Source organism: Mytilus edulis, chromosome 5 (assembly GCF_963676685.1).
Source record: "Mytilus edulis chromosome 5, xbMytEdul2.2, whole genome shotgun sequence".
NCBI lineage: Eukaryota > Metazoa > Mollusca > Bivalvia > Mytilida > Mytilidae > Mytilus > Mytilus edulis.
Genome location: NC_092348.1, coordinates 61750571 through 61769747, shown reverse-complemented (window position 1 = coordinate 61769747; position 19177 = coordinate 61750571). Strand labels below are relative to the sequence as shown.

General features: G+C 31.9%; 1 protein-coding gene across 1 annotated transcript; it reads left to right on the top strand.

Annotated features, from left to right (window-relative positions):
- Positions 1–10188: 10188 nt before the first annotated feature.
- Positions 10189–18960, top strand: LOC139525177 (cell adhesion molecule CEACAM1-like). Its single transcript, XM_071320366.1, has 7 exons — positions 10189–10375; positions 12150–12338; positions 13343–13627; positions 17339–17365; positions 17726–17752; positions 18006–18121; positions 18835–18960. Exons 1-7 carry the CDS (start codon positions 10189–10191, stop codon positions 18958–18960), a joined length of 957 nt encoding a protein of 318 aa, XP_071176467.1.
- The last annotated feature ends 217 nt before the right edge of the window (positions 18961–19177 follow it).

Genomic DNA, 19177 nt, shown 5'->3' with positions numbered 1-19177 from the left:
AAGTTTCACATGAAAAACAGAACGGTGTAATAGGAGTTAACAAATTAGCAAATGAGGCTGGTATGTTTATAGAGGCTAAGGTCAATGGTTGTAAAGCAAAGATGCTTATAGACACAGGGGCGACAGTATCACTTATTTCAAAAAAGATGTTTGACAGTATGAAATCTCAGGTTCTGTCACCAATGGACAGAGAGATACTGACTGCAAATGGTTCTCCCTTAACTCTGTTTGGGAAAACTATAATTGACATTGACTTAAATGGACATGTTTGTTCAAACATTGCTGTAGTAGCAGACCTAAACGTAGATGGTATATTGGGAATAGACTTTCAAAGAAGCCAAAATTGTGTAATAAATATTACTAAAGGTAGCATTTGGGTACACGGAAGAGAGAACCGTTTACATTTTGAAGGTCAGGTAGGCTGCCACAGGGTAGATGTTGCAACAACTATAAAACTGCCTCTTACTAGTGAAGTAATGGTGTCTAGAAACATAAAAAAGCCTGTTATACCAAAGCCAGAAGTTGGTATTATAATTATAAATAAAGATCAAGAGAAGAGCAAGTTGATATGCTACCAGTGTAACAGACGGTATAAAAAGACAGCATATCATAGACGTCATATGACAAGGTGTCACCAGGGTAATGGTGCTGAAAACTTTGAGCTACCAAAAGATCAATATGCAACACACGACAGTGGAAAAGAGATGTCAGATCTAGTAGAGTTGAAGAACTTGGCCAATAATGACGAAAACAGTCTGATACAAGAAAAAGTTGTTAGAGAGCCCAAAACAGATGTGGAGACTGTTAAGAATTAAAACACACAGTTCAGGAAGAATTTTCTATATTTTGTTGAGGTTTAATTGGTAATTGAGATAGCAATGTTTGGTTGTTGTTTTTTATAAAAATGTTATTGTTATTGTAACTGTTGAGGTCTGTTGAAATACACTCAGCAAAGAGAAAAAAAATATATATAGATATACATGTAGAGTCCGTCGGACGGGGACGTTAAATCCGAGGCCCCATGTACAGGAACATGTCATGCCCTGTGCATGTAAAAGACCCCTCCTGCAGATTTCGTTAAGAGTAGGCTCCTTGGGGCCGCTGTAGAGGCAAAATTTGTTATTGACATTTTAAACTTATTCTTTGGCAGTAACGCTCAAAATTACAGACGTTATAATAGAAAAAAAAAGTATGTTAGTCATGCGAGGACGCATGAAATCGGAGGCGTGGGTAATGTGACAAAAATGCAGTTTAGGCATAAGACAATATTTGTAATTTATCGTTGAATTGTTATCCATAATAAATTACCCGTTTGAACAATGCGTTAACGAATATTACATATAAAATCAGTCTTTTATCCTTGGTTGTTATAAGACGCGTTAATTGTTGCTAGGGCGCTCTCCTCGAGGTCCGCGCTCTTGGTATATAAAGACACCGATTCATTGCAAGTCGCTCATTTTTTTAATTGGCCGTCGACGGATGAACATCGGAAAGTGAATACCAGCCAATAAAGTAGTTTAAAAGGAAAGTTTGTAAACCTAGTTTGAGTTGAAAGCTTGTGGTTTTGAAGCAAGCGGTTTTTGAAGTCTTTTCTATTGTTGCAAGCTACCGGGTTGTTCCGATACTGTAATTTCCCTCGGGAATGGTCGCAGTCCCTCGAACAGGTGGTTTGTAAAAGTCTGGTGACTTTGGTGCTCCGGGGACTAGGTGCTTCAAAACTAGTTGTCTCAGGAACTAGGTGCTTCAGAGACTAGTTGTCTCAGAGACTGGGTGTCTCAGAACTAGGTGTTTCAGGAACCTAGGATTTTTGAAGCTTATTCTTAAGTTTAATATAATTGTTTGTCAAGTCAGTTGGGACCTCGGAGTCAGTGAAAGGATCAAGGATAAATTGAGGTTCTAGTTTTCAGACTACTTTTTGATACAAAGTTATTTGTGTAAATAGTGTTTTATTAAGTTTCAAAGTTGGTCTTGTAGTTTTAAGTAAAGCCTCCAAGTTGTAGTTGGGTTTTTGAGTTAATTAAAAGATTGATATTGGAGTGTCTCAGATTCTGTGAAAACCGATACGAACATATAGTTCATAAGCCAAACACGTTACACTATAATATGGGATTTTGAAAAAAAAACTATTTGTATTTAAGGGATTAATTTACACAATCATGCAATCTAGGCTTCTACAGCACAATCTCCAACAAAAAGAATCCTCGGATTGTATGAACACTGTCTATCTAACGATATCCACATAATCATTTTATCATTTATAAAGAAATTAAAAGTCAGCAATTCCTAGTCAACTAAATGAGGCCTTATAATTTATTGATAGCATGCATGCCAAGACAATTGGGAAATTTCGGGACTCTCTGTTATAAATATTTTTTGTACACTTCATGTATGGTTTGTGCGAATCGAATAAATATTTGAACTTTATTAATTTTTTCGTTGTATCTTTGGTTCATATCAACTTTAGCTTATCAATCTCCTGCTCCTGAGATAGTTCCTTTCTGATTTCTTTTTATTTTGAATGTGTAATGTCAGCTGTCAGAGTTCAGGGGGAGTTGTACTTAGAAAAATTGTAAATAAAAGCAAAAGTAATATACTGCTATTCAAACGTCATAAATCGATTGAGAGAAAACAAATCTGGGTAACAAACTAAAACTGAGGATATCACATCAAATTGGGTAACAACGGAAGAAGAGAGACAATGAAGTACAATAAAAACAGACGGCATTAAACATAGAATCAAACTAATTGATAACAATTGCCATATTTCTGACTTATGACATGACATTTTAAGAAAAAAAAATGGCGGTTGAGCCTGGTTTTATGGCTATCCGAACTCCCACTTATGTGACAATATCATATATCCCTCAAATGACAAAACATTGTGACAGGAATACAGCACAAACAAGGTAAAGAATTCTCAGAATATATAATTCTAATTAAATACAATTCTTTTCACAATTATACTAGTTTAAACAATTATTATAATTATGGTGGTATTGAGAAGGCTTTTTATACTTATTTTTATTTGAGCGTCACTGATAAGCCTTATGTAGACGAAACGTGCGTCTGGCGTAATAAATTATAATTCTGGTACCTTTGATAACTAATTAAACGAACTATTTTGACTAACACTATTTATGGAAAAAGGAAAATTACTCAAGTAAACTGACAAAAAAGAAATATGTAAAATGGACCGAAATTATAGAATCAAAATTACAACGCATAAGACACAACGCAATATCTAGCCAGATACACAACAAACACACAACAGAAACATTATTACTAAAATACACGAATGTTTGATGTATTGATACCGAGACACAACGTATATCACATATATACACACTTAGCATATTTAGGGATAGGTCACATTCGGTACATAGCAGACAGACGACATAGATTATAAACTAAAATCTAAGACGTGGAACAAAATGTCGTTAAGTAGTGTTGACACAGACAATCGTTTAGATCAACCAATTTATGATGGCGTGCATAAAATTAACGGAGTTTCTTTTTTAGCTCACCTGGCCCAAAGGGACAAGTGAGCTTTTCTCATCATTTGGCATCCGTCTTCCGTCGTCCGTCGTCGTCCGTCGTCGTTTACTTTTACAAAAATCTTCTTTTCTGCAACTACTGGGCCAAATTTAAACAAACTTGGCCACAATCATCATTGGGGTATCTAGTTTAAAAAATGTGTCCAGTGACCTGGCCAACCAACCAAGATGGCCACCATGGGTAGAAATGGAACATAGGGGTAAAATGTAGATTTTGGCTTAAAACTCTGAAACCAAAGCATTTAGAGCAAATATGACAGGGGGTAAAATTGTTTATCAAGTCAATATCGATCTGCCCTGATAATTCTGATGAATTGGACAACTGGTTGTTGGGTTGCTGCCCCCCCCCGTCCCCCTCCCCCCAATTGGTAATTTTTTAAAGAAATATTTGCGGTTTTGGGTTATTAACTTGAATACTATTATAGATAGTGGTAAACTGTAAACATCAATAATGTTCAGCAAAGTAAGATCTAATAATAAGTCAACATGACCGCAATGGTCACTTGACCCCTTAAGGAGTTATTGTCCTTTATAGTCAATTATAAGCGATTTTCATTAATTTGGTAAATTATGTAAAATTTTTGAATCTAAAGAGCAAAGTCTATATAGATAGAGAAAATTGTAAATAGCAAGAATGTACAGTAAAGCAAGATCTACAAACACATCATCATCACGAAAACACAATTTTTGTCATGAATCCATCTGTGTCCTTTGTTTAATATGCACATAGACCAAGGTGAGCGACACATGCTCTTTAGAGCCTCTGGTTAATATTTCATCCTATTAAACTATTGGAGTAGTTCTGCTAAAGGAGCACACCTTTATAATATCAAGTCCTTATAGCATGAACATGCATGCGAATAACGTATCAGTTGAGATATGTAAATATCATACAACAGGATCAAGGTATGAAGCAGTCCTTCTTGTATCAGTAGTATCCTTTATTTCAAGTTCACTGGGATACATGTATATGAGATGCAAGTACTGACTGAACTATGGCTTATTCAATGATACAACATTAGTACATCTTAAAGTAGAATTAAAGAGCTTTCAAGTGATTTTTTTTTTTTACTTTTAGATTGATCTGAATGAATCCTGGGTTTTGTTTTAGTGGGGTTTTTGTTGCTTAATCCTTGTATTTTATGTTGTCCTTTGTGTACTATTGTTTATCTTTCTTTAAACCATTGTATTGTTATTTTATCCTCGACTCGTGAGTTTGAATGTCCTTTCAATATCCTTCGCCTCTGTTTTGCCCGATTTGACTGACAGCCTGGAGAAGAGATTTTTGTGGGTGTCATTTCTATAAAAAATCTTGATATATTTCCTATAAAAGATTATGTATATTTTCTATAAAATTGTCGACAAATCACTTTCAAAAGGAACATGTTTTAATCTGCAAGAAACATGGACAGTGCTTCGTAATCCAGGACCGGTTCAAATTGCTTCCTCTTTTTTTGAAAGATGATATCATCACAACAACAACTGCAAACATGAAAAAAATGAAACTAGTTGTTAGTGTTAAACACTTTTATTTTTATAATTCTTCGAACGAAGTTATTTTAGAGGCTAGTTTAGAAAATGATATGAAACTTAATTATACAATATAAAGGACATTTTTTTTTAAATCACGCTATAACGTTCTTACTTAGAATCGCACGCGTACATGCAAACATTACACAGGAGAAAAAAATCAAATCACATGGTAACGGTCATAGCGGTCTTCTCGTGAACGTTCACCAGGAACACTCAAAATCGTATAGTCCTCATCAGGTATGGTTTGATTGGGCCAACAAAGATCAAAATTAACACGAGGTTTCTAGATTAATTCATATCTATATTATTTCCGCGGATATTTGATAATGGTAACTGAAATAGGATATTCATTGTAAACAAAATGTTAAACATAAACATATTTTCAACAACCAGATGCTCACACAAATGTGACTTAATAACTCAAATAAAAGAAAGATAAATGATAATATACATATTAAATACTGAACGAAGTAAAACAGTGTATGAAATTACTAACTCGATAAGGATAGTGGATGATACACTATTTACTACTTAATAACGAGCACATTGTCTACTCCAACATATTTAAATTGATACAGATGTTGATCATTGCTTATAGAGATCGACATAAACAGATATATATATATATATATATATATAGGTTTTAACGTTGTTTTCAATTTAGACTTGTTTATATTTTTTTTGTTTGTGCTTGTATTATATTTGAATTTTGATAGAGTCGAAATAGGATAGACGGATTATATAATCCGTTCATCCCATTTTGACTCTTTTAAAATTCAAGAGTCTATCCTTAATTGAGATAAATTAAATGGCCTTCCAAAAACCGTTTCGATTCCTAACATTACTGCAGAGACATTTATTTGATTCCGCAAATTTACAGATCTAACATTGTCTGGCTGATGTTGAGATGAATAAATATTTACAATTGAGATTAAAAAGTGTCGATTGACATCAGTATCCCTCCGAAAGGGGAAGGAATGCCTTCACTTAAAGATAAACTCGCTGTCCCGCAAATAGGTTAAGATGTTTCAAAATAAAAGTTGACATGCTGCCAAGTCCAATTGCGATTAGCTTGATCAAAGAATTCGTTAGAATTTAACATAATCTATAATTGAAGTTAAATTAGTTTGACTAGCTTCCATTGCTTTTAATAGAACACCATTATCTTTCGTGTGAAATCCATAGAGTAGGTTTTGAAAATTGACATTCATAATTCAAGTATTTACTTAGCAATCAATTGAAGATCATAGTTAAATATATTCACTTTCTGTTATAATAGATAAAAAGGACAAATATCAGCAGTTTGTTTTGTTAATCATGCCTATACATATAGATACAAAATATTTTTATGATTTTACTAACGTCGTTTTGACGTAATAAATATGTCAGTACGTGTAAGTGTATGGAGTTCAGTGTAATTTACATTGAGACAAGGAAGATAACAGAAAGTGTAGAAGTGAATAGTTATCAAATCAAATTTATGGGTATTTATAATACTTTCATTAGTTTTGAATCGAATAAACGTTACGTTTGCAAAATGTCAAATTATTACGCGTCAGTATGATGTTAACTGATAAGCATATTTTGCCTTAGCTGTATTTGGCACAAAGATTCAAAATGTTAGCTTACAATGCTCTTCAACACCTTGTTTATGATTGAAGCGGTACTGGTGGGTCTAATATAGATGACACACATGGCGCTCTTAATAATTCAGAAGCCTGGCATCGTTGCGATATTCCTCATAGAAGGTTACATAATGTTCTGTTATTTTTTGTCTGTTTTTGACTGTGACAAATGTTTTATGATATTAACGTTCTTAACGCTGTGTTTTAAACGGTTATATAACATTTAAAAATTGTAAAATATTTTGACATCGGACATTACTGAAGAAACATATACCGGTATATTGTCGAAACACATTGGACGATTTGAGTAGTCAAACTAATGGAGGCATTGGACACATAAGTTGTAGGGTGATAGGTCTTAGTAGAATTGGTTATTATCACAATATTAGGATATCCCTTTCCACGATTAACTATTATTCAACTCAATCAATAATTGATAATAATTGATAGTATTAGAAGACATCGGACAATCTGAGTGTGACAGTATATTATGTATATGAATTTTGGAGTATTTGTCGTCTATCACGTTTTAAGAAAATCAAAAGAGCGTATTCTTTGATTTATTTTCTACAACAAAGACACTACATATGTAATTGAGAGAGAAAATGCGAATGTGTACACTATGTCTATGAGTTCGAATAATTATTTGATGTGATCCTAATGTATTATTATTTTGATTGTTTGCTGCGTTTTCTCGTCTAAAAAGCTTTCTTAAGACTATCTAGCCAATTTACGTGATGATACCAAGATGACACGAAAGGTGCAAATGTGTATCAATCCATCTCAATAGTATTTGACCACATATGTTTTACCATTAAACGTTATGTTGGAGTATATACTTAAATTACATAAAATTCCAAAAAATATGCAAATTCTACATCGAATACCTTTCACTACAAACCATTAAAAGTCTGAAATGGCCTATATCTGTACTCGACTGTACTGATTTTTACTCGACCAGTCTGAATTCGTCTAAGATTTACTTGATAATACTCGACTGTAGTCTGAACCATACTTAACAGTCTGAATTTGTACTTGACAAGTACTTAACCATTTTATACGAGTCTGAACCGTAGTCGACCTAGTCTGAACCGTACTCGACCTAGTCTGAACCGTACTCGACCTAGTCTGAACCATACTCGACCTAGTCTGAACCATACTCGACCAAGTCTTCACCAACCTAGACCTATTCTTTGTATCTATCAACTGAATTTTATCAATTTAGGAATTTTTTAAATAAAAATGAAATTTGAACAACAACTTGAAATTAAAAATGTATTCATTACAGTATTGAAATTAAAATTTCACAATAATCAATCATAAAATAACTTCAACTCAATATTAGTCAACACTTACATGATAATATATATCAACTATTAAAATATAAATAAAACAAGCTGATCAAATAATCTAAAAAGAAATGAATTGTGACTAATATTTTCAATATTAATCAAAATTTTATTGATATTTCGGAAGTATTTAATGGTAACTGGACTATTTCCACCATTAACTTAAGCCTAGTATAGATTTATGGTGTTAATAATGCAGTGAATGTTTTTTTTTATTAAGATATATATAAAATAGTATATAAAACAAGTTAATAAATTTAAAAAAAAATGAGCGCTTAATTGTTTTGTTTTATTAAACCAAGAATTTAATATAATCATGATAATAGAATTTCTATAGCAATCCTTGATAACCTATTAAGTAACAGTAAAAACAAATTTCAATTAATTTAAGTATTTTTTTTTTAGTCAAATTTACATGGCATACATAAAGCACTTTAATATGTTCTAATTACCTCAGTACATGTGTGTTTTACAGGTAAAAAGAAAGCCCTATTTTCTTAAATTCGTGTATTACTTATCTAGTACATACATGTATATATTCGATAGACCTTGTTATTTAATTTAAACAGGATGTTGCAATTTTGAATCAATGTTATTTCGAATTTAATACCTCTGACCAGGTGTGATCTTATTTATGAGTTTGCCCCAAGCAGAGGTTATACTTTATATTTTACCACTAATCAGAAAAACAATTTTATTTATTTATTTAATTAAATCCCTTTTTGATATAAGTTATGTATAATATATTTTTTTTTATCCTAAATATAATCAGAGATATATTTCTTTTATAAGGTTAAAATTTTTATAAATTTTGTTGGCTGTTGTTATATATGTCAGTTAAAAAGAAATTTATTTTTAACAGTTAAAAAAGTAGAGTTTTTTTGGTCTAGTATGGTTCAGACTGGTCGAGTATTGTTCAGACCTTTGGTTAAGTATGGTTTAGACTGGAAAAATAGGTCGAGTACATGTCGAGAATGGGTTAAGACTGTTTCAGACTGGTCAAGTAATAGTTCAGACCATTTTCAACGGCAAAGATAAGGGTCAAGTACGATTTAGTACAGTCAAGTATGGTTCAGACTGGGGTCGAGTAATGTCAAGTAAAAGTCAGACCAATTCAGACTGGTCGAGTAAAAATCAGTACAGTCGAGTACATATATAGGCCATTTCAGACTTTAATGGTTTGTAGTGTTTAAATTCAATATGAAATGCAGTTATTAAATCATATTTCATAACCATAAAACAAATGTCAATAAGAGTTGTCATCTCGTAATGGGCGGTTAATATTTTACTATGTTATACCATATAAATGATCATCATATGAATTTGATTGTCACAGTGTTCGCTAATCTTAAAAATGATGATCGTGGTTATAGTTCTTCTTGGACTTTTAAAAGGTAGTTATTTATCATGTTATAAGTGTTAACTGGGTACGACTCACAGCTACATAGTCATTACTTTTGATTTAACATCACTTTTGATTTAACATATTTTATAAACTAGTTCGAGGGGAAAACCGTGATGAAAGAATGTGAAAATACGAGGAAAATAGAAATAACAGCTTCTTCAAATTAAAAAAAAGTGTAATTTGCAAATAGGAACACTTTGAAAATATAAAAATAAACAAATATCCTGGCTCTTTCAATTTACTTATCGGCTCCGCTTTACATGTGCTTATTGGTTATCAATCATCAATGGTTCGATCTGAAAGACTTCGACAACATACTCAAAAGTCCAGCAACCACTGAATGATATATTAATTGTCGATAATACGTTGTGTTATCTTTAAAAATAAAATAATGCATGTAAGACTTAGTTAAGTATATACGAATATTTTGGTTCAATAATTTCGATAACGTAAAAATTACCAGAAACTCGTTTCATATTACTTAAAGTACAACGGTGTTTTTTCATAAATATACGTTTTTACATTTTACAGAATCAACGTTGTTAACGGTCGAATTGCAGCAATCTGGCAATCCTGTCTTGGGATCAAATGGCGTCAGTCTGTCGTGTATTGTTAAAACAGAAGAGGATGAAATTATTGAACGCATCACATTTCTTTCCAGATTAGGGGATGACTTTAAGAATGTAATTCGTTTCTTTATTAAGGAAAATGATTCAGTTATCATGAGCCCTAATGGCAATTATTTGGAAGGAAGAGTTACACTTAAGAATTTGTTATTGTCAGAAAATCGTACAGTGGTTGAATACAATTTGATAACATGTCAAGACAATACTGCATATAGGTGTGACGTAGAGTCGAGGAATCCTCATTCAGAATTAGCATCGAACTCACATTCAATTGAAGTAAAAGGTATGATTTTTGTTAACTATTTATCACATGTCAATTGTAAAGTTGTATATCGGAAGGTACCAATACGTTTATCGGAAGGTACCAATACCTTATTGATAAATATTTCGTATCAATTTCACAAATTCATAATGGTCATCTTAATAACATGTCAAAGTTTTCTTTTATTCGTCCAAATGGCAAAATAAAATGACAAAACACTCAAAGCGAATGGACAATAACTGTCATATTCCGGACTTGGTATAGGCATTTTCAATTTTTTTTTTTTAAAGTTGGATTGAACCTGGAAATATTTCTGATTTAGTTAAGTGCGGTCTTATTTTTTTTCTGGAAGATATGTCTTCATCAAATTCCTTTTGATACAATTCTACAGACAGATGCATCAGTGATCTGAGCGTATACCTTTGACAGAAGTATCTTGAAATAATTTATAGAAGTATACTATGAAAAAAAGGATAAGCATGAAGTGTACTTCTTTTACATTTGGGTGTGTTTAAATTCTTGTTTTCAACTAATAACTTTTAAATCAAAATGGGATTATGATCTCGCTTCAGATTCTATTATTTTTATTTATCAAACTTTATTTTTATTTAGTTGTTTTAAGAATTCTTTGTTTGAAAGATAATTATATGGGTCAACTGAAATGCCGAAGTAATAATAGATGCATTGAATCATCGGTAACTGAATTATTTATTCCCTTTAAAGGTTGTTGTCAATGAAATCATAATCAATTTAAAAACAAAATATGTAGAGAATTTATGAAATTAGTTTGTACTAATTGTTCAATAGTATCAAATAATATGTATTCAACAAACATGAAATGCATGGACTATGCTCCCCTCCGTCATGCTTCAATACAACAGGACGATATACGGTCAGATAGGTTGGTTATGTCGAGTAATGTCATTGTATTGGAATCTCTATTAGGACCTGCATATGGAGTATATATCTAAGTCGATATAGTATTCATTTAAGTGTTAGCATTTCTAACAAGCATTGCCTTGATTGACGGTTCCTCCTCGCAAGGAATCTACTGAATCAAGAAAAAAGAAAGAAAAATGTCAAAGAGATAATCAAAATCGTAAGTCGATAAAAAACTGAAAAAGCCATGGCTAAAACGAAAAACAATGAAAAGACAAACAGCGGTACACATTAAGCAACAACCCTTTGAACGTTGACGGACACAATCGTTTTCGAATGACTGCTGTGAATACCAGTCTCAAATAAAGGTGTATAATTACAGGTATTTCTTACATGCCGTTTCCTAATTTATGACATCACGAAATACCAGTTTAACTTAAATTTAACACCCCGTAGCAACACAACGGAAACCGATTGCATAAACTATTATTACAGCTGCGCTGTGGTGATTGCTTTTAAAGTGCTGCTCATAAAATGTTCGAATCATTCGCACAGCAAACCTATTTCTACTACCATGCATATAACCAGGTTTGGTTTGATTTTTTTCCAGGACTGCATTCTAATTGACTTTTCTTTCCATATGTTTTGATTCAAGAGCCACTAAAATTAATCGTATCACAAAAACTAGTGTTTAACATACATAATACTAAATATAATTTCCGCTGTATGTCTAACGATTTTCTTATGCAGCTTTCAAATATTTATGGCATCCTACATATTTTCTGTACTTTTTAATTTTGATAACAAACGACGAAGTTCTTGGTTTACAATTGGACATATGTATTTTTTAATAACAAAACTTTTATGGAGGTTGATTTTATTTATGCACTGTTCAAACTGTATTGCACTGTTCTAGGCACACCTAACAAACCAGATACAATTCCAATACGGACGCCAGATTTTAAAGTATGTCCAGGAATGAATGTCAACTTCTCTTGTACTGGTAACATTGGAGCACCGCCTGGCTATTTTAAATGGACCAAAATCAGCAATGGATATATAACTATTTACAATGACACTTCTCATGTAGACACACAAGGAGAATGTAATACAAACAGAATAAGCATATTGACGATTAAAGTTCAAAAACAAGATAACAATGTCATTTTCAGATGCGAGGTTATCCATGATCTAGCAACATCTGAAATGCATCAACAAACGATTCCTGAGATATTTGTATACGGTAATAATTATTCAAAAAAGTATTTACTTTTTCTTTTTCATTAGAAAAAAAGACATTAACAATTAAGCTTACTTTAAATGTATCCCTTGTATACAAGTAATTAATTATCAAAAACGTGCTGTGTTACAATTCGAACCAAGGAGTAAACAAAGACTCACAGAATCAAAGGACATTTAAATCAACAGTTATAAATAATAAATAAGAAACACCAAGAACTCCACTAAAAACCGTGAGTAAAATCAGGTGCTCTGGAAGGGTAAGCATTTCCTGCACCGTATACGGCACCCGTCGTGTTATTTCTTTTTTCAGTTCGGTAATGTTAGAAGGTTGTTCTGACTGAGGAGGAATATAGACATTGCAATTTCCCATAAAAAGTTCTTTCACGGGGTGTTTTCAACGATTCTAATCCAATATGTGTGTCCCTTTTTTATGACACGTGGTGATTGGAACCAATCGATAAAAAAAAATATTATATATGAATACTGTGGATTCATTTATTTTCGTGGATACCAATTTTCGTGGATAACGGAAAACGTGTATGTTTGTGGATATTTAATTTCTTTGTTTTGTCGAGGTCTGCATACAAGCCTATAGAAAATTTGTCATTCTTTGAACATTTAATTTTGTGGTTTACCTGTACCCAGGAAATCCACGAAAATTGGTATCCAACGAATAATGATGAATCAACAGTATCACTAAAGAGAGGCGTGGTTTTAGAAATTGCTTTTTTCATTTTTTTTTCAGCTGTATCCTTAGCTAATCTATATTTCAGTAACATGAGTAAAATATTTCACATCATTTATATAGGCTTTCAATATTATATTTTTTGATAAACCTCAAATAAAGAAATACAATTTTTATTTTAGATCCATACGAATACACTGAAATAACGAAGGAACCAGACATAAACTATTACGACCCTACAACGCCTTTTATAGAATTAACCTGCTTCGCTCAGGGTTGTAACTTGCCAAATTATACATGGTACAAAGACACAGATCTAAATACAACTATAGGAAACGATAGTTTATACAGAATATCTAGTGTAGAAATAGAAAACAGTGGTAACTACATCTGCATTGTCGAAACCATTATAAACGGTACAGAGGAACAATTCAACCAAACAGTTACAATAGACATTCGAAATCCAGGTGAATGATATACATTTATTTCCAGTGCCTGGGGGAGATATGAAGATTTGTTCACCCAAGAATATTCATTTTCACGAGGGCTCTGAGCAAATCTTCATATCTTCCAAATGGAAATGAATGTTTTATTCCACTGCCTTTGCTTTGTTTACTATCAATACATTAAATATTATTTTGTTTTGTTATCCGCTTGTTTTTATAAGTTAAACTAAACACGACATACTCATTGATAAACAGTACGGATCAAAATTTAATTATTATAAGTCTTTTTGTTTTATCGTCTGACATGAATTTAATATGATAATGATTATTACTATTGCTATTTTAAGAAGAAAAAGAAGTTTAAAACGTTATATACATTAAGGTTTATGACCCCTTCTGTAGCCATTTTTGTACGAACTTTTCAAACCTCAATTGTATAAAAACTACAGAATAATAGAGATAGGCCATTTTGTACATATTCCAAGGGGAAACTTGATGCAAAGCATTATTTTTAACTGTTTCATTGCATTTGATAGAAAAAGAGGACTTTGTGGCAAATAAATCAAGATTTTTATAGAAAATCCACAGCCTTTAATACAGAGATTTTTGTTATAAAATTTGAAACATAAATTGCTCACTTGATTTTCTATGATGTGCTAGTGTTTATTTTTTACAAAAAGTTCTAAGCAACCTGTAAATTCCAAAACACCTCGTGCTGAGTCACTAAAGTCGAGCGCACCCTAAAAGATGTACATGATTTTGGCCATATTTATATTTGTTTTAACCAATAACTACATTTATATATATAAGGAAATCAATGCTAGCGCTGCATGCAATAATCCTATATCTACCAGTCATCAAAATGCCAAATATGAGCGTACAAGGATAAAGGCTGTGGATTTTCTATAAAAATCTTGATCTATTTGCCACAAGTCCTCTTTTTCTATTAAATGCAATGAAACAGTAAAAAATAATGCTTTCCATCAAGTTTCCCCTTGGAATATGTACAAAATGGCCTATCTCTATCATTCATTATATCTGTAGTTTTGATACAATTAAAGTTTGAAAAGTTCATACAAAAATGGCAACAGGTTGCATTTCTGTAAATATTGACAATGCAATTTCCCATAGGAACGCCTTTTACGGCTCAAACTGTACCACTTTTACTATGAAGTTTTGAAAATAATCTTATCCTAGAATTGAAAGTTCATTTGCACCTCAATTTTTTTCAAAGGTCAAAAAATAGGGCTGTGCGGCATATTTTCAACGTTTATATACCCTGAACTTCTCAGAGTTTAAATTAACACTAATTTTCTTAACAACCCCTTCCTCGAATGAAAGGTTACCACAGATCTCAATGTAAACAATATGCACATGTAAATGTACTGGTAACATTCCCAAGTTATGTCTCTGTGAGATGGAACACAGAGAGCATAACTGGGAACCAGTATGTAAACAAAATTAATTTTCTATGAATATTCAAGATCTCCCCAAAAGAGGCGTGTTTTGAGAAACAGCTGTATTTACAAAGTGCAACCTATACAAACATTTATTCAAATAGAAAACTCTCCAAAATCAGTTTTTCTCACATCAGTACTCATTTATCAGAATTATAGCCTTAAAGAAATCACTGCGTATACTCTAACTTTTTCTTTACTGTACATTTTATACCCCCTTCCCTGTTTCAATTTTTTAAAGAATTTGAAAACAAGACTTTAATTATTGCCAGCTTACCCTATTTGCATATTTTCTGATAAAAATGCCTAGAACCTGTTTAAAACTGTTTTGATAACATATTGAAAACATATTAGAATACTATCAATGTAATGTTTAGCAGTCAATCATTACAACATTCAAGATTACATAAAGTATACAATCCAGCCTCTGTCTCCAGTCCACATCTTACTGTATGCCTATTTGTCAATTTAAGTTCACATTTCTGCCTCAAATGGTCAATTTAGAATTCTTGTCATAACAATATCACCTGTTACCACATACCTGACACAATTTAGCTAATAAATATACTAGAAGTGTTCAAACAAAGCCATATTTGCAATAGTTGTATGTATGCAGATACCAGTCTGAGATAAAAATTCACTTGAAATGTTATAGAGATGATTGCTAACATCTGATTTTTGCATAACTTCCAAGCATAGTTATTGTTTTCTATATCAAGAACTTTAAAATCATAAAATCATAGCATTTACAACTTAAATTATTTGTTTTATGACACAGGGGGTAGGCAATTTTCTCTGTTTTTTGCCCCTGGGGCCTCAAATTTCCTAAATCATTCTGCTGTTTCTAGCAATTTGGAATATTGAGTATATATTCAGGATAGAACACACTATTGTAAGTTTTGTTGAGATATTTTTGTTTTTCTAGCTTGTATTTATTATGCCGTGGTGATTAAAAAAAGCAGATTTGGGTGTTGCGGCTTACTTTTGGGTTATCGAAAGGACACATACACCCCATAAATAATATTCAGGTAGGATCTATGAATTTCAATGACTGCGAAGAGTAAAGTTAAGCACTTCTTAACAATTTAACTTACAAATATGCAAATATTATGAATTGATTTTGTATCCAGCACTTTAAGTAAAGTATGCATACTGTAAACTGTGAATTTATGCTGAGTCATCATATTTAAGGCCCAGGATTCTATCAATCTTCATTAAATATTTATAAAACTTCATATTTGAGTTAATTTCTTTAAAATCTGTGAAATAAAGCAAATTTGGTTAAATTCTGAATGTTCCGCTTTTTCACCCTATATAGGTTGCATTTCTGTAAATATTGACAATGCAATTTCCCATAGGAACTCATTTTACGGCTCCAACTGTACCACTTTTACTATGAAGTTTTGAAAAAAATCTTATCCTAGAATTGAAAGTTCATTTGCACCTCAATTTTTTTCAAAGGTCAAAACATAGGGCTGTGCGGCATATTTTCAACGTTTATATGCCCTGAACTTCTCAGAGTTTAAAATAACACTAATTTTCTTAACTACCCCTACCTCGAATGAAAGGTTACCACAGATCTCAATGTAAACAATATGCACATGTAAATGTACTGGTAACATTCCCAAGTTATGTCTCTGTGAGATGGAACACAGAGAGCATAACTAGGAACCATTATGTTAACAAAATTAATTTTCTATGAATATTCAAGATCTCCCCAAAAGAGGCGTGTTTTGAGAAACAGCTGTATTTACAAAGTGCAACCTACAGAAGGGTCATAAACCTTAACCTCGTGTTACGTCACACGATGTTATGCCGACATTTCAGAGGAGAATATGATCCTCAGAATGGAATATGAAGATTTGTTCAATGGCACGTGAAATAGTCTCAACCAATCAGATATTTATTAAACTATCAATATGTATAAACAGTGGAATAATATAATTATTCATTATGAATGAATTGACTTTGCGTTAGGAGGGTTACATGTTAACAAATCTACAATACTTTTTTTGAAGTACATAGATACTATTAAAATGAATACAGTTAGATCTAAATAAATATAATTATTATACACATGATAAAGACAATTTAGCTCAAAATCGAATCTCTCAGTGGTAAATTTCGAAGGAGTTTTGATTTGAATACATTCAGGCCATTAAAAGTTCAGATTTTATTTTGATACAAGAATTATCATACGATAACAACATAATTGTACAATGTATTTTCATTATCATATTTTGCTCGATATGTTAACTTACCTGTACTTTTTCAGAGCAGCCTGAACAACTCCCTATCGAAGGTAAGTTTATATCGGGGAAAAGGTAGATTTCAACAATCTTGTTTACTGGGAAAAAACAATTACGTAGTAGAATTCAAGACGGTTATCGTTAATTTAAACTTACGTAGATTCAAATTTACTGTCAAATTTATTTCTGATTCTACAGCCTTTGTTTACAACATGATAGTATTCATTTCACAAATTGAAAAGGATGATAATAGTTCCTCCCTATTTACTTTAAAATCTGGGGAAAAAAAATTGAGATCGTCATTTAACGGTAATAAACTTGACAGATCGACCATAAATATTTCTTTTTTTTTTCTTTTCTCTGATTCTGATTTTGTTTTATATTTGCTTTGATGCACTTTGTATATTTTTCAGGAGTTGGTTTTGCAGACACAGCAGCTGGTGAGATATATATTTATACAATTCACATAAAGTTGAAATTGATTAGTAGTGAAAATAAGATTACAGATCTATAAAATAAGATTGAACATTACATTGTATATGGAGTGTGTAAAATCCTTTAAACTGTTTACTACATCTTTCACGGTGTTAAGTTCGTAACGCAATGCTTAGTCAATCCTTATAGTTTTAAAGCAAAGCTCATTATATGAACTTTATACAGTATATGCAATGATATAAAACAATTATTTTTCAGGATTAGCTACGATAGCAGTTGTATCTGTTGGTGGCGCTGTTCTGACTTCAATTTTCTTGTTCAAGATAATTCAAAAAGTCAAACATTTACGAATGTTAAAAACAATTGGTGTTAAGGTAATATATTTATCAAAATTCAAAATTGGTTTCTATTGCATGAGCTACACGTATTCCTAGCATATATCATATTCTGTCAAAGATCAAGAACACATTTTAAAGAACCACTGATTATAATTATATCTTCATTTTTATAAAACTATTCCACATGCATTCTATAATTTTATCTTTTTTTGAAATAGATCCAAATTTGAAGGCATGCAAAATGATATCAATCAGTTTTCAGCTTAAATGAATAAATGCTTAATGATTGTAATTCCTCGTTGGTCATGTAAGTGGCCAGTACGTCTGTTATAATAATCTTTCATATTGTACATTTTTACCTAAAATCATTAGTGTATCGTTCTGTGCATATTACCTCTAAGATATTGGATAATATTTATACATCTCTCGGATTTCAAATGTTTGGCTTTAAGCCTTCCTGATGAAGGTAAATCCAGAAAAGCGCTTGGGACGCATGAAATTTTTTAACGTGTTGTTCTCGATTTTTTAATGACACTGCGACCTTTCAGAAATGCTAGCTTAATATACGAATACAAGGAGAGGGTGCCAATGAAACAGCAACCCATCAAGACAAAAAATATAGCAAGACATTTGTTTGTACCATATTGTAAGTTGCTTGAAGTGTACATTTATTTTCAAATGATAAGGCTTACTTAATTTTGTAACACACACGTTCCTTTTTTTATACTTTAATTGCTATGTTATAACAGGATGTTGAGACCGTAAATAATGCAGAGCCAGACAACGAGGCAACACAAGGCATTGATGATGAAGGTTTTGTGTCCGAAGTATCTCAACAATGGCAGAACAATGCTCCAATTCAAAGTACTATGTAAAATACTTATCAAATTGCTGATTATTTGTCCTGTTATCTTGCTTATTTATTATAAATGTTTCCAGATGAATGTTATGGAATAATTTAATGATTCTATTGATACAAACGTATCACATTAATTCATATATTAAAGTACCACTCAGGTGGGTTGATTTGGCGATGTTGATAAATATTGTACGTCTTATTTTTTAGCAATACAACTATTATGAGCTACCGTT

Coding starts and splice junctions, on each gene's coding strand:
- LOC139525177 (XM_071320366.1), top strand. CDS start 10,189: ATGAGCCCTAATGGCAATTATTTGGAAGGAAGAGTTACACTTAAGAAT. Junction 13,628..17,338: donor AATAGACATTCGAAATCCAG/GTGAATGATATA, acceptor GTACTTTTTCAG/AGCAGCCTGAACAACTCCCT. Junction 17,366..17,725: donor TGAACAACTCCCTATCGAAG/GTAAGTTTATAT, acceptor TATATTTTTCAG/GAGTTGGTTTTGCAGACACA.